This window comes from Cebidichthys violaceus, unplaced genomic scaffold (genome assembly GCF_023349555.1).
Source record: "Cebidichthys violaceus isolate CVI_PGR_0920_01 unplaced genomic scaffold, fCebVio1.0.p SCAF_1, whole genome shotgun sequence".
In the NCBI taxonomy this organism is placed as follows: domain Eukaryota; kingdom Metazoa; phylum Chordata; class Actinopteri; order Perciformes; family Stichaeidae; genus Cebidichthys; species Cebidichthys violaceus.
In genome coordinates this window covers 6,005,440-6,020,587 of record NW_027176262.1, presented here as the reverse complement: position 1 = coordinate 6,020,587, position 15,148 = coordinate 6,005,440, and the positions used below count along the sequence as shown (strand labels likewise).

General features: G+C 42.8%; 1 protein-coding gene across 15 annotated transcripts in view; it reads right to left on the bottom strand.

Moving 5' to 3' along the window:
• Window positions 1-639: 639 nt before the first annotated feature.
• Window positions 640-15,148, bottom strand: part of gramd1bb (GRAM domain containing 1Bb) — a 97,614-nt gene continuing 83,105 nt past the window's right edge. For all 15 annotated transcript variants that reach the window (XM_068707824.1, XM_068707804.1, XM_068707815.1 and 12 more), the window contains 15 exons: window positions 11,966-12,050; window positions 11,264-11,367; window positions 10,944-11,039; window positions 10,576-10,656; window positions 10,354-10,469; window positions 9,295-9,457; window positions 8,965-9,157; window positions 8,659-8,802; window positions 8,422-8,540; window positions 8,170-8,312; window positions 7,910-8,013; window positions 7,386-7,686; window positions 6,830-6,937; window positions 6,261-6,381; window positions 640-5,136 (listed from right to left, as the gene is read on the bottom strand). In XM_068707824.1, coding sequence (XP_068563925.1) covers window positions 5,047-5,136; window positions 6,261-6,381; window positions 6,830-6,937; window positions 7,386-7,686; window positions 7,910-8,013; window positions 8,170-8,312; window positions 8,422-8,540; window positions 8,659-8,802; window positions 8,965-9,157; window positions 9,295-9,457; window positions 10,354-10,469; window positions 10,576-10,656; window positions 10,944-11,039; window positions 11,264-11,367; window positions 11,966-12,050 — 1,968 coding nt within the window. In that variant the 3' untranslated portion in view covers window positions 640-5,046. The remainder of the gene's footprint in view (window positions 5,137-6,260; window positions 6,382-6,829; window positions 6,938-7,385; window positions 7,687-7,909; window positions 8,014-8,169; window positions 8,313-8,421; window positions 8,541-8,658; window positions 8,803-8,964; window positions 9,158-9,294; window positions 9,458-10,353; window positions 10,470-10,575; window positions 10,657-10,943; window positions 11,040-11,263; window positions 11,368-11,965; window positions 12,051-15,148) is intronic.

The window sequence follows — 15,148 nt, the reverse complement described above, 5'->3', positions numbered from 1 at the left end:
CAACTTCTCCTTGAAGAACTAGCGTCTGAAATGTTCTCTCCAAAACAAAGAACAAAGCATAGGCTAAGTTAAGTATTTTTTGTACATTAACATTATCACAAAAAGTGAGAATTTTGTTGTGGTATCTTTACGGAAAGAAACACAACAACACAGTTTTAGTAAAAGTCTTAATTTTGTACATCCCAGTGGTTTCAGTCTCATGCTCTTTATGATCTAAGACTGGCATCATAGCTTTCACGTGCATCCACTCGCTGAATCTGTGCAACAGAGACAGCGGTAATTAAAAGGTCATTTATGCAACAGTAATTAAAGTGAGACAACAAAGGGGCCATAGAAACTCAACACAGAGGAACTGCTGTGAATATACAGTAGGTTACGGTATGAGCAGCACCCAAAATAACAATGCTTTCAATAGCTTACATCAATATTTTAACATCTGTTGATTTTATTTTTATTCTTTTTAAAGTGCAGTAAGATGAATATTTCATCTTGGTGCCTCATGCAATCTTCCTCTGTACTACACTGGGACGTCTCCTGAGGTCAAATATACTGGATAACAAATGAAATATGTTAAAATTATAAAATGAGTGTGATTTGTCAAAATAAAGTATAAAAAAGTCTCCAAAAATTGCAACTCTATTTGTATATTATATATATTTTTTATTCATACTTCCAATCTCTACTTCACATGAACCAGAAAGCCACTTTTATCTTCAGTCTCTATGAGGCAAAGTCATCAGCAAGTCAAAACCTACGCGCAGCGCAGGTTGGATTCTTTTGTCAGTGTGTGTGAGTGTGCGTGTGCATGTGTCTGTGTGTGTGTGTGTGTGTGTGTGTGTGCACACTGCAGATATACACAACATATACTTACAGTATATTCCATCTCATGTAGAAATTTCACTAACAGTCTCTCTGGAGATCAGAACATTTTCTAAAAAAACCCCAAAAACTGAACAAAACAAAAAAAACAACATACAGTAGAATTCTTTTTGAACAGAACTACACCAGTACATATTTTTTCAAGACACACTCGAAGAGGAGCGTTTGCTATGAGTTTGATCAGTGGTCATTTTCAGCAGGTTGTGTGTGCGATTCCAATCGTGGAGTGTTAACCGATGCCGTTAGCTATAATGCTGTGCTGTATGGGTGGCACCGATGTCTCGCCGGCTCTGTCACAAGCAAGGCAAATGCCAATTAATACAGTCAATGAAGCACACAATTCATTAGTTGTCAGTGACTAAACACGGTGGCATCCAGAACTCTCAGGTCACCTTGGGTCCACAGCTGAGCAGCAATAGCAATCATACAATCATTCGTGTAACGCAGACAACTGTGAAGACAGGTGTTACCTGTGAGTGGTTGTAGCTCAGATTACTTAAAGCCAAATTTGTTGGATTCAATAAGAAACAAGGGAATGATGAAGGTAAGCAAAGTATTTAATTTGCATAATTGTTACGATTGAAGAAATAAAATACAGCTTTGCTGTGACGGTTCTTTGGAGGCTCGAGTGAAGATCTAAATTGGACTGAGGAGGATGAGCGTTTTACCGCAGTTCATTATTAAAATGCGTCGGTCCATATAAACGATTTCATTCCAGTGTCCTAAGATTGAAATCAAGTCAATAAAACCAGAACTGGAGAGCACAACCAACTTAATCAAGTATTTACCATGTCTCATTCAAAACAGTATGAGAATGTTTGCCATTTTTAAAACCAAAAAACATAATTCAAGCATCTGGAAAAAAAAATTAAAAATCCATTTCATCATACACTTTGAAAAACAAACACTTTAAAGCATTTCAATCACACCTTCATATTTATATATGACATTTCTGTACCTTCACATACATAAAGCATAGCTTCAATATAATCTTTCAGTGTCATCAGGGTTGTAAAAGTGATTTCTATAAAACAGAAAACATTTCCACTCACATTCAGGTCTCAAGGTTCCCAAGTGTTATCATTACTCAGTGCCTTCTTCAAATGTAATATTCACACACACACACACACACACACACACACACACACACACACACACACACACACACACACACACACACACACACACACACACACACACACACACAGCAGGGGTCCAGTCCTGAAGCTTTTCTGCTGCTCTCATTAAGTCAGTCAGTAACACGCCATGCAGGCACAAAGTAAAGATACAATTCCCTCATACAAATCACTTATTTTGCCTTGCACTGAAATAGACAAGTAAGTGTGTCGGCCTCAGATTGGGCTTTGGGATGTGACATTGAAAGAGATTTGCATGTTGGATAGAATTACGCACAACTATTCTAATCGGGCATAAGTAATCTGTGGGCAATGACAAACCAGCAGGGTTAAAATCAAGCCGGACTTTCTCATGAGTTTGGAAGTTGTCGATGCCCAGTGTGATTGTCAAATTAACTAAAACAGAAAGTTTCCTCAGCCATGCAATCACTTCCAAACTAAACGGCTGCCATTTCTTCCTTTCATTCTTTACCTGAAAAAGGCCTTAAAGTGCTTCACTTTCACTCTCTCTTTTTTTTTTTTTTTTTTTTTTAAAACAATTTATTTATTTTTTCTTATTTGGAAGTGTTTTCATCACTAAAGTCTGTCAGCTATCAGTGGCCTCTGTTGACAAACTCTTAAGAGATGCTCTTTGCCGCACCAAACCCAGTTAAAACAACATGATAATTCGTGGAGTTACATTTCTACTTCTTTCTTTTGGTTCAATTGAGTTGCGTAAAGTTCATTTTCATGCTTCAAAGACAGACAGAGTATAATATGGGATGAAGTAGGTGCTTCTATAGGAATAGTTTGACAGTTTGGGAAAAACGCTTATTTGCTTTTTTGCCGAGAGTTATACGAGAAGATTAATACCACTCTAGCATATGCATGCTACATATAAAGCTACAGCTCGGAGATGGATAGCTTATCTTAAACAATGAAAACGGGAAACAGCTAGCCTGGCTGGTCTGGACCATAACTCAGCTGTTAGCTAAGCTAACTGGCGGCTAGACAGTAGAGCCAGGAGAAGGTTGGTTTAGCATGAAGACTGGAAACAGGAGGAAACCGCTTGCTTTGCTAAGCTAAGCTAAGCTAAGCTAAGCTAAGCTAATCGGCTTCTGGCTGTAGCTTCATATTTAGCGTATAGACATGAGAGTGGTATCAATCTTCACCTAACCTTGGCAAGGAAGTGAATTTGAAAACTTGAAAACTATTCCTTTCAGGAAAGAGTCGTCAAGCCACCAATGTGGTGATGGGAACAAAGAGTTGCTCATAGAGGGCAAATGAAGGGTTCATCTCCAAAATGTTATATATCCATTTACAAGAAAAAAATAATCAAGTTCATCTCAAAATTTAGGTGATCAATTCTGTCTCCTTCCTTTTGTAAACCGTGGATTTAAGCTACTTAGTATGTGTCAAACACTGACATGAATTGTCTAAGCAATCCATCATTTTGTAAAAGTAGGTGCGACTTTATCTTCAAATGCTGGATATGTCATTTTGGAACAAAACTCTTCAATTGTAAACGGTACCCTGGTGGGGCTAATGCAAGGCAGCATCCAAACGCATTAGCATTAAAAAAGGCAGTCTGGCTGCAGGAGCCAGAAAAGAAAAAATAAGAAACATACAAGTGTGGAATGGTAAAAATGTCACACTTTACACCAACACACTTGTGCACGCACGCATGCACTCACACACACACACACACACACACACACACTCTCTCGCACTCACACACACACGCGCGCGAATATAATCGCGCAAATGCAGAATCATACTTGCACACTCGACATGTCACAGACATATCTGGCATGCATTTTTAGAAGAAAACACTTTTTGTTAGAAATTCTTTAACTGGTCTAGAGCTCTGATAATTTCTTTATTTACATAAATTAACAATAAATATAGGTAATGTTTATATATTTTGAAATATATATATATTAAATAATGAAATATTCTTATATATTTCAAATATATTCTTAGAATTCTTTCTAATTTGAAATATTTTTAAAGAGATATAGTCACAGTTTAGTAATAAAACATGTAAGAACACAGATCTCCCTATTGGTCTGGCTGCAGCACCCCCTTTTTCAAAAATGATTGTGATCAAAGTCTGGCCTTTTTGTCCAGGCTGATACATTCTAACTCCATTAGAAGGATGAGGAACAATGCAATACAAGGTAGCTAACAATGTGGCTGGGGCAACTGATTAAATGAATTGTGTGTAAGTTTAAAAGTACTGGCTTAGGTCTCATCTGTCTTTAGATTCTACTTATAAATATTTCAACGCAACAGTCTGACAGGGAACCAGCCCTGACAGAGACCACACAGGCCAGGTTCAAACAAGGCAATAGGGACTTATCGGTGAAGCTGAGCTCCCAGCTGCAACACCTCTTTTCCTTTTTGGTTGTGGAAGGATTCTGTACTTTGATCACATGGAGGTTCACTAAAGGGACGCTGCAGCGCGGACCTCTAGAGGGACGATTGGTTTGGAACAGTCTAGAGAGTGTAGACAGCCATTAAGACTCGAAAGGACCGCCCTTTCTTCGACTCAATCTCTCCTCGTCTTCTGTTCTTCTTTTTTTTTTGTGACACACATAGACTTGAACTGGACCACATTAACACTGACTGAGGGGAGCTAGGTTGTCTAAATGCATGCAGTAGTTTTCCTCCTTCCTCTCTGCGACTCTCTGGTCGACATGGCTTACAGTAGGATGCACTTGGAAATAAGAGAGTAGAAGAAAACGGTTCATCCCACAGGTGTAGAGAAGGAGCACCTTCCCACAATGCCTCAGTGATGTTGGGGACACCTCAGTCCTGTGTGTGAAAGGGGCACTTTCTGTCCGTGATTTCCTCCTCCCAGGGGTTTCAACCTCTGTGCGCTGGAGACAAGGACTGCCCTCTTTGTGTCCATCAGACCAGCTCACCGTTGGTCTCGCTTCCCCCTCTGTCCTCTCTTTCTGTCTTGCTGCTGCCCCCATACTGGTTCACAAACAAAACCGGTCCTACAGTATATTGCACAGCATGCCCTCATGGCCTTGTTGGCGGTGTGTCAGTGATAGCGACTTCTCTTCTCCTCAGCCTCGGAGCTGTAGTCCCTTAAACCAATGCCTCGCTGGAGGTTCAATAACGAGTCTTTCATCTAAAGAAGAGTAATAAGAGTTAGCTGGTTTATCAACGACACTGACAATTTCTCTCTCTTCCTTTAAAATAATTAAATGAACAATTTTCCCATGGTGCTGCAGACTTTGTTACCATTGGGCAACTATTGGAAGTGGTGGTCATTCATTTGTGGATGCAAGGTAGGAAGCTTATTCAGTGGCTTCCCTAAAGTTAATTTCTATACAGGTTATATTCAATCATTGGCTGCTTTTGAAAACGTAGCATCAGGTCAGCATATATGCAAAAGATTCCTGGAATTTGTCTCAGATATGGAATTAAAATCCACTCATGCTCTCCAGGGTGGAGACGCTCCTACCTGAGCTTGACTGATATACTGTATATATATATATATATATATATATATATATATATTTTTATTATTAGCTCTTGATGACATACCTCCATCATTTGAAAACTCTGGGATCCTCAAGGAATAACTTCAAGGGGTTGCAAAAATGACTCTCATTCATGGTGCTATTTCATTGATTTTTATGATTCTTGAGGATAACCAGAAGAGTCTACACAATGTTGTATCATAGCGAGACTTTTCAAGCACAATGGACTTAAATGGTAGGAAAAAAAAAAATCAGCAACCTCAAAAATGAACAGTAAATGTTTTTGCCGTCTCAGAATCTCAGCTTCTTTCTAGACTCACTATTTTGCATATAAATTCCATTATATTGCACTAGTTTCTCAACTGAATGTAGTGGCAATGGTCCAATAGACTAATATACGTGATTCTCTTTTCAACCTCTGCTTTTACTATGTGTAACAGCCTTTGTATGGCGTGAGATTCCATGTGCCATATATCCAGTAGTTCAAGTTTACTGGCTCACCGGCGCCCTCTCTCAGTGGTGGATGTAACAACTTTTTCAGTGCCAAACTGGTCCTACTGTATACAGTATCATGAAACAGTGCACTTGGCAAAAAGGCTAAAATAACCTGTTGTGTCACTGTATGACTGACCAGTAAATACAGTATGTTCTGTTTCTAGTCACCCATTACCCTACTCAAAAGCAGCCACTCTCTGGGAGTTGGTTTACTATTTAACATCACATCACAGTTCTGACAGGATTTTGAAAGTGTGTCTTTGTGTCCGAGTACCTGGTCTAGCAGCACAACCGACGACTTGATAATCTCCCTCCACTTCTGCAGCTCGGCGTCATGGAAACGCTGCTGCGCCTCCAGGAGCTGGGCCCACTCCATCTGTGTCTGAGGCAGTTTACTGGGAAACACACATGCACACACACATTAGCAACATCAGGGTGCAGCCACTCGAGCGTGACTTCCATTTGGAGGGACTTGCCAGCAAACAATTTGGTAAATTGTTTCAGTAGGCCCAGAGCTATTCAGGGGTAATTTTAGAAGCTCCATGTTTTCCTGTCACACACGTCAACGGCCATATGGATTTAGTTTAGTGTGTGTGTGTGTGTGTGTGTGTGTGTGTGTGTGTGTGTGTGCATATCTGTAACTGTATGTGTATAGTAGTGACTGCCTTTTGGGCAAACAGCCAAACAGACCTCCATTCAGTCTTATCGCTACAGCAAACGTTTTCTTTGTATTCTAAAATGCCCAAACTATAAATCAACCAGATTGTATCTCTTTGATAAATTAGTTCTGTATTAATGATGGGTTCTAAAATGTTAGCTTTGTGTGTTTGTGTGTGTGTGTACCTTTCATGAAGCCGCAGACCTTGCCAGGTTGTTAAGGACTGTGCGGAGTACTCCAGCATCCACAGCTTGTAGAAGAGCATCATGTTGAGGAACACCAGCAGGACCAGGCTGAAGGAGGGCAAGAAGGAAAACTAATGAGTCCTCCCCTTTGCATTGTGATTCATTCATGGTGCCTTTAAGTAGCTCGTCTGTACATGGCAATGACAATCTATGCTGGGAATACTTTTCAACATATTCATCTGGCTATGCTGGCTAATCACATTATGTACCTTAGACAGATCCTATGGATGGCAATGAGAGGAGAGGAGAGAGAGGTTACACTCAAGACACCAACAATGAGATATTTAGAAGAAAACAAAAGTTGAACTGTAAATCAGACAAAAAACAGAGCACAGAGCTTACTGGAGGAAAAAAAAGATGAAATCATGAAACGTGACTCAGAGAGAACTCTGTTTTAACATATGTGAGATGAGCATGTGTTGGATGTATTTGCATCCCTGTGGCCAGAGAAACGAGCATCCCAGGGATCGTGCGTGTGTTTTTTTGAGTTGCGTACACAAAGCTGATGATGAGCAGCAATTTGGAGACGCTGTACAGAGCAAGGCCTCCTGGCAGGTGATGGTGTTCTGGACTCTGGTGTCTGGTTTGCGTGGAGCCGGCCACTTGTTTGATCCTCTGAATCACTTCCTCATCCGTCGGCGTGGTAACGGGGCTGAGCGCCTCGTCCAGATGCTGGCTGCGCATGTGAGGGAGGGGTCTCTTCTTCCGCCTCACCGTGGAGTTTTTCACCGCTTTGGCCTTCGGAGACAGCTGGTGGGACTCGGTCAGTAAGTCCTCCAGCTTGGACAGCTCCAACTCTGAGAGGGAAGAAGACAGCTGTTACACCTAGGTTGATTCACTTTGAGAGTGCTTGACCTGTTGAAAACATTTACATACTACATCTTTGTGAGGTATAGTTTAGTTTATTATCCTCATTCCCATTTTCTCTCTCTTTAATAATAGCCCAAACAACTTTCAATGTGTGATACAAAACATACAACAAATTATCAGAGCAGACAAACAAACAACACTCAGGTTTACCTAGATGGCGGAAGTTCTCTTCGAGTCCGCTCCAGAAGTTTTTCTCGATGAAGCCTTTCACCAGCCCCCACGGCTGCTTCCTGTAGCGCAGCTCTGTCGATACCCTGAGAGGCAGACAGAAACGCATTCATACACATGGATGGACTCTTTCAATCAGGTATGAAACTGGAATTGTAAATATTAGATTGAGTAAAATCAAAAGTTAAGTTGTCACTAAGAATTGAACATAACGCGACGTCTCGTTCGAGCGTCTTACTCACCGTAACCGACACTTGTTCTTGGCCACCCTGGTGAGCATGTAGCGGTTGAGGGTGTAGAAGTAATCGTGGTAGGGCACGTCATGCGTGATGACCTCAGCGTCGATGATGTAACACTCACTTTCCTGGCTGGCTTTGTACAGAGTCTGATCAAAAGAAAGGAAACATGGTTTGATTGATTGTCATTCTGAAAGCCGTCTCAAACTCGAGTATGAAAAATAAGCGACGTTTCTGAGATGCAAGAGTTGACCGTACCTGTGTCTCTGTGACTGTGGCCGTTTTGGGGGCCAGGGGGTTGGACAGCGAGATGGTGTACATGATCTCTCTCGTCTGGTTCCCAGCCTCCTCTTTCTTCCACGGGTGGTACACCACATCTAAACAGCAACGCGATGAGAGAGATAATTAGCGATGCCTGCAGTGACCGCATTTTTTGGGTCTGCCTTTACTCCAGAGAGATCAGGGGTCGGGCGTAGAAGCATCAGAAACACTCACCTGAGAATCGCCTCTGATCCATGAAGTCACTCATGAACTCCGACTCTGTGAAGAGGATCCCGTAGAGCTTGTCCACACTCAACTTGTAGATCTCATTGATGTGCTGCCTGCCATTCAGATCCTCATGAAAGGCCTGCACTTCACCTGTGTGTCCAAGATGAGATGGCAAATCAATTCAGAGGTGTCTTCACAAGTCTGTTCTCAAATCTTGTTACGTCATCGACATCATCATACTGTTATGAGAGGTAAAAATCAGTAAAAGAGTTTCCACTAGATTATGCATTCATGTCTGATCTGTGCAGTTACCCTCGTCGTGTGTTTCCGAGGAGTCACTGAGCTCAGTCGGGATGTCTTCGTTGTCGTTGAAGTCCAGAGACGGTGAGGGGACAGGACCACCAGGCCCGCTGGTATCAATGTTCCTCTCTTCCACCAAAAGGGGCAGCGCAAGCAGCTCGCCGTCCGGTAGGCAGTCTGCATACTCTTCTGCTGGGAGGTCAAACTGGAGAAAAGAAGAACATGAGCATCAATCACATCAATAATGTTTCCCTGTCAAGGAAATGTCCTATAGTTCTTCTGACGTGTTGCAGTTGATTCAACATGTATTAATGGATATGTGTGTGTGTGTGTGTAACTTACAGTGATGGGTGCGTCATGGTTGCCTGGGCTGGGCATGGTGCTGTTTGGAACCATCTTCTTATGTATGGGAGGAGGGCTCCCCTCAGGCTTGGCGTCAGCGCTGCTCTTAGACAAGTTGTCATTGTTGATCTCATTCTCTTCGTTGGGAATCTCTTCACTGAACCTGAAGGGGACCAAAGACCAGCGAAGGGAGGGAACTTCGCTCAGTTATACTCATCTCATCTCACACTGTGAATGAGGTTCTTGTAAAACCTGTGTTAAGCAGGGTTTGGCTAACACAGTTGATATTAGGATGTTTGGACACTCACAGCACAGTTGGCTTTGTATACTTGTGTGCATATGAATCTGTGTTCAAATTAAATATTTTTTTGAACTAGTCTATACGTGTGAGGAACAAGTAAAAACGACCTACACTTCCCTTTACTAATAGCTATGTAGACAGTTCTCTCTCGTTAACAAAGTCACAATCCCTTCAGGGCCATCTCGTTTGACCTCAGTTCAGCCTTTGAAGTAAATCTTTCCTCTCACACTGAGTTCACCCGGGTTCCGTCCAATCGCTCAGCTCACATACAGAGCCCACGTTTCGTCAAAGGCGAGTCGACAGTAAAACTTCAGACACTGTGAGTGCTCTGTGTATACCAAATAGAGTCAAACCACGGCTCTCTATTTATTTCACCTCGTGAATCCACTTCAGACATTGAAGGGAAAACTGAAATGACGGAAGAGACGGAGCAGGGAAAGGATCTGTAAAGCCTTCAGAAGAATGCAGTGTTTGATGTGTTGCATCTTTTGCAGCTTTAAAGTTAAAATCAAATGCTATAAATTGCGGTATGAATTAGCAGAGAAGCTCAGAAGGATGTTAAATGTTGTTTCTCAGTTGAGAGAGAGCTGCAGAGAGTGTACATGCTTGTATGCGACTGAGCGTGCGAGTGTTGCTTCTTACAGCTCGTATTGGGCTCTCTTAACTCATTTGTAATTTGGGGCAATTAGGTAATTGACTGAAAGGTGTTTGCAATGTAGTAACCGTGGTAACTGATGATGCAGCATCAATAGACTCACCCCATGGTGTTGAAGTCATCATCAGGGGGAACATAGTCCTCATCGTCGCTCGTTAGGCCCAGCTCGTTGCCATAGCACTGATGAACAAAGTGCCACAGTTCTTTGGGGCACAGAGGCTGCAAGAGGCAACAGCATATCAAAGTGAGAAGAAGAACAATTATGAACATTAACTCTCTCTAATATGAACAGGATCACAAACTAGCGGATCAGATTCATGCTCACCTTGTCCAGCAGCGCATTCTGCCACAGTCTGAACATCATCATGTAAGTCCTGTCCCTGGCTCCAAAGGAGCTGAAAAAGTGCTGTGGAACATATATTGTAATTATGTAAGAGTCTGGTGAGCACTTGAATGAAATAAACCGTCTATTCCAGATGACTTTAATTCCTGGCAGTGGTGTTGGGCATTAATATCTTGCCAACCGCTCTCCAGTATCCGCCGTTAACGGCCAAACTTTGTACCTCAAGACTTCCCAACTGTCTCTTTAGGCGAAGATGATTATACTTAAAACATATTTACTGCTACCGCTCAGGTGTAGCATCATTATTTTCTCATACAAGCACCTGTTTTTAGTCGTTCTGTGTTGTTTACCTTCTCATTGTCCGTGCAGACCTGGATGGCATTGGGAATGAGGCGGGCAGTCTTCTCTTTTGTCATTGAGCAGATGTCCTTTAGCCGCACTGTCAGCTACACACACACACACACACACACACACACACACACACACACACACACACACACACACACACACACACACACACACACACACATACACACACACACACACACACACACAAAAATGCACACAATTAGACATTCACACAGACACATTATAGTTCCAGGTGTGACCCAATACTGCCAGTATAAGAAGCATGGGAATGCACAGAGGTCCTGAGCATTAACCAGCATACCAGCGTTTCCCAGCGGAAGATGTTGCTATAGAAACAGATCCAGTTCTCGGAGAGGTAGAGTCGTCCCTGCAGGAGGATGTCCCGTTGAAGAGCACAGGAGTAGTCTGCAGCATGATCAGAAAAAATTATAAAAAAATACCACCACATTCTTAAGTTTGATGCAAAATTACATCACTAAAACAGAAAATTGCTCAATAACAGATATTAGAACATGCTGATGTCCAATCAGATTCATTGAATCAGAGTCACAAAGAATCCTCACTGCAGAGCACTTCAGCATTCCCCTTGTGTGTGTGTGTGTGTGTGTGTGTGTGTGTGTGTGTGTGTGTGTGTGTGTCTTATTTTATTAGCTGTGAAATCATCACGACCAAATCATGAAGCTCAACTCATAAACCATGAGCTCAGTTTTACCCTAGAGTTGTATGATTCAAAGAATTTCAGACAATCACTGTATTCATTAGAGTTGGGAAAATCATGCAAGAACTCATCAACAACACTTGTGATATTATTATTGTTCATGGCAGAGCAGCTTCGACTGCTGGAGAAGTTCATTACCAGATTAGAAGTTCCTCTAAAATAAGTAGAGGAGGTGTTCAGTACTTGGAATGTCCAAGTTTGTGTCTCCTCTCTGCTTTGTAAGGATTAATCATGTTCTTAATGACTAATAACTTAGCAGCACCCTAAGACTAGCGTCACACTTACCCACAATGAGTCTCTCTGTGTCAGGGAGCTGCTTGAAGAGTTTCCTAAAGTCCTCATTGCGCTGCTTGTATGTCGGGCTCAGCACCTGCAGTGAGAGGCGGAGTCAGACAAACAACCACCATGCACGTATGCTTCTAAAACTCCAATGCTCTTCATGCTCTCTGACTCTCGCTCACTCACAAGAGTAGTATCCGTCGCACAGACCACCCCCCCCCCCCCCCCCCGAGTTAATCGTTTCCGTGAGCATGTGAGATAACCTCGTAAAACCGCCCACAGGTTTGATCGGGATGTCTGGTTTACTCTCTTCATACCATGGATTTCGCTCTGTGGGTGGCTTTGACAGGCTCTGGAAATGGATGTGTAGTGAAAGGCAAGCACAGGTATGTGGCCTGAACGGGCATCTTGCCGATACTCAATAACAAAGCGCAATTCCAAAAACATCAGCCCGCTGCAGATCATTCAATACACATGCTGCCACGACTATGAGCGATTGCAATATGAGTCACATTCTCAGAATTGCATTATTGTGTCTGACAATGAGGCTTTTGTCTAATGACAAGGGGCAGGACAACTGATGGAACCTCAAATTAAAATGTGCATAGTGGTTTGAATAACCTGGTCATGAACAAAAAGGGTTTCAGCACTGGGGAAAAAAACCTCCCATTCAACATGATCACACTTTTCTTTGCTTGGCTTCGGCCGACTTGATTATTTTCAGAGAGAGCCTGTGATGAATGAATTCTCCAAATGTGTGCCAAAATGAGGGCTCTCTGTCTCTGCCAGATGCTTTCCTTCAACAAGAAAGCAGGAAACAATAGCTGCCAATACGGTAACAAGATGTATGCCGAAACAAAAGAAAAACTCTCCTCTCTCTCTTTGAAAAAAACCCATCTTGTTCACATTAAAAAATCAGACATGTGCCTTTCTTGCAAAAAAAAAACACATTAGGAATACTGAAACACTGTTTGGGAGTATCAGTTTCTACTTCAATTCACCTTTGAGAAAAGTGTGGCGATGAGAAACTCTGCTCTGTAAACGCGTGAGGGACTTCTCTGAAAAACACTTAATAATTGATTGGAATTTAACGTAAACAACATCATGTTGATGTTTTATAAAACCGTCATCCATGACCAAAAACAGCCAAACCACACCTATGCTGTTGACATCAGGTCAAACACACGCAGTAACCTCGATGAACACTCCAAACAACAGGCCTCTATGAGCTCTGGGAGAATTCAAATAGCTATGAGTCATAACCAAACCAGTTGTTTTCTTTAGTAGTAGGAAAATACCACAGAATGCTTTCAGCAGCATACAATAAAAAGTGCTACAAAGCCTTATAACTGACCCCTCTCTTGTGACTTTACGTCGCCCAAAAAGAGCTCAATAAGTCTGCCCAAATGCTCCTTGTGGTTTTTCCGCTTACAAGCGGAGGTCAACTTACAGCAGGGATCTCCTCAGTGTCCCACTCAGGGTCCTGGAGGTCGGAGGCAGCCCAGCCCCACTCCCAACCCCACTCCCCTCTAGCTGGACCCTGCAAGAGCCACCCTGCCAACGCCTCATCCAGCTCCAGCACGGCCTCCCAGTCTGACATCGTACAATCCTCATCCAATTCCATATTCACCGCCCCAGATCCGGTTTGGTGCCTGGATGGCAGCGTATTTTCCAAAACGGGGGCCCAGTGGGCTCTTCTGACGTCGGAGGACTTGTCACTTGCAGTGGGCTTGGTAAATAAGAGCAGACAGAGCTCGAGATTCCAGGCGTTAGCAAGCTGCAGTATCCGCCCCCTGTTTTGGGTGCTGCTCCCTTTCAGTGTTGAGCGGTGGACACGGCACACTCCAGCCACATGATCCTTGTCTCTCTCTGTCGTTCTCTGGCTCTCTCTCTCTCTCTCTCTCTCTTGCTCTTCCTTTCACACACAGGGAGAGGAGTTACGGCCGTTGCCCTCTAGTAACCCCGGCCAACAAGTCCTTTATTATCATGCCAGTAGCTTTTTTCTTTTTTCCAGCTTACTCCTCTTGGTAAGTGTGTGAGCAGAGTGTGTGTTTGCGGGATGCTTTCCAGGTCCGAGTGCCTTGTAATTACCCAGTTTTACGAGCAGGAAAGAATGAAGCGACTTTGTTTGTATTAGCCCAAAGTAAAGATGTAGCTGGGAAGAAAGAGGCCAAAAGGAAAGAAAACAGGACTGAATAAAAGAGAGAAATGAACGCTTCCAGTTCCTGAAGCATGCGCTGAGTCCTTCTTGCTGTCCGTCCAAGTGATTAAGTTACAGAGAACAGATGTGAGCATAACCTCCAGTTACCTCCGTCTGCAAAATAACACCATCAATCTTGACAGGGTCTGCACTGGTTTGCAGTCCAGAGCTTACATAGCAGGGTGAAGTGGCCCGACCGACATACTTGTAAATATTTCTTTGTTTATCCATTTCATGCGATCATTCAGTTCATGTGAGAATAGCTGCTGGAATCCAAACTAAAAAGGTATAAAAAAAGGACAGATCGGTGCTGTTTTGATGGTATTGAAGGTCTGACACGTCCCCCTCCTTTCTCCCCGCCTTGGTATTGGGGTCATTCGTGTGCTTGTGATACTTGATCACCCTCTGTTACTCTTAGCAGGCTCGAAAGATGCAGAGCTTGCAGTTCTTATTTTAGCAGTGCTTAAAAAACAATCGGTGTGCACGTCCTCCCACTATTCTTAACTGAACATATTTCAAGGGTCAAGAAGGTGGGCATTGTGATGGAGGTCCCAGCAGCAATAACAACAAAAAAAAAAATAGATGTTACTCCAGCTTTTATTTCATTGACTCCTGTTGGATGAAGCCAATGTGTAGCCCACATATGAGCGCTGGAATTCAGCCACGACTTCCACCTTTCTTCTTCTGCAGTTTATTTCCCAGGCCTTGCGTTAACCAGTCACTGAGGAGATGCAGGAAAAATAATCTTCAGCAGTGGGCCTCTTGGAAAACAGTGCTGGTCATTCACGCACAGCTCTTTAAAAAAAATGAAGAAAGAAAACGCCTTCCCCCGGTTCAGAATGCCTTTACATCATGTGGATGACATTTCGGCAAAATGAGGGTTCATTACTTGTGCCGTCCGTGCTGACAGAAGTCCTTTATTTCCTGCTCAATCCGTTCATTTTCTCCAATAAATCAAGCAAAGAAAGAGGCCATTGTGACCGACGCAG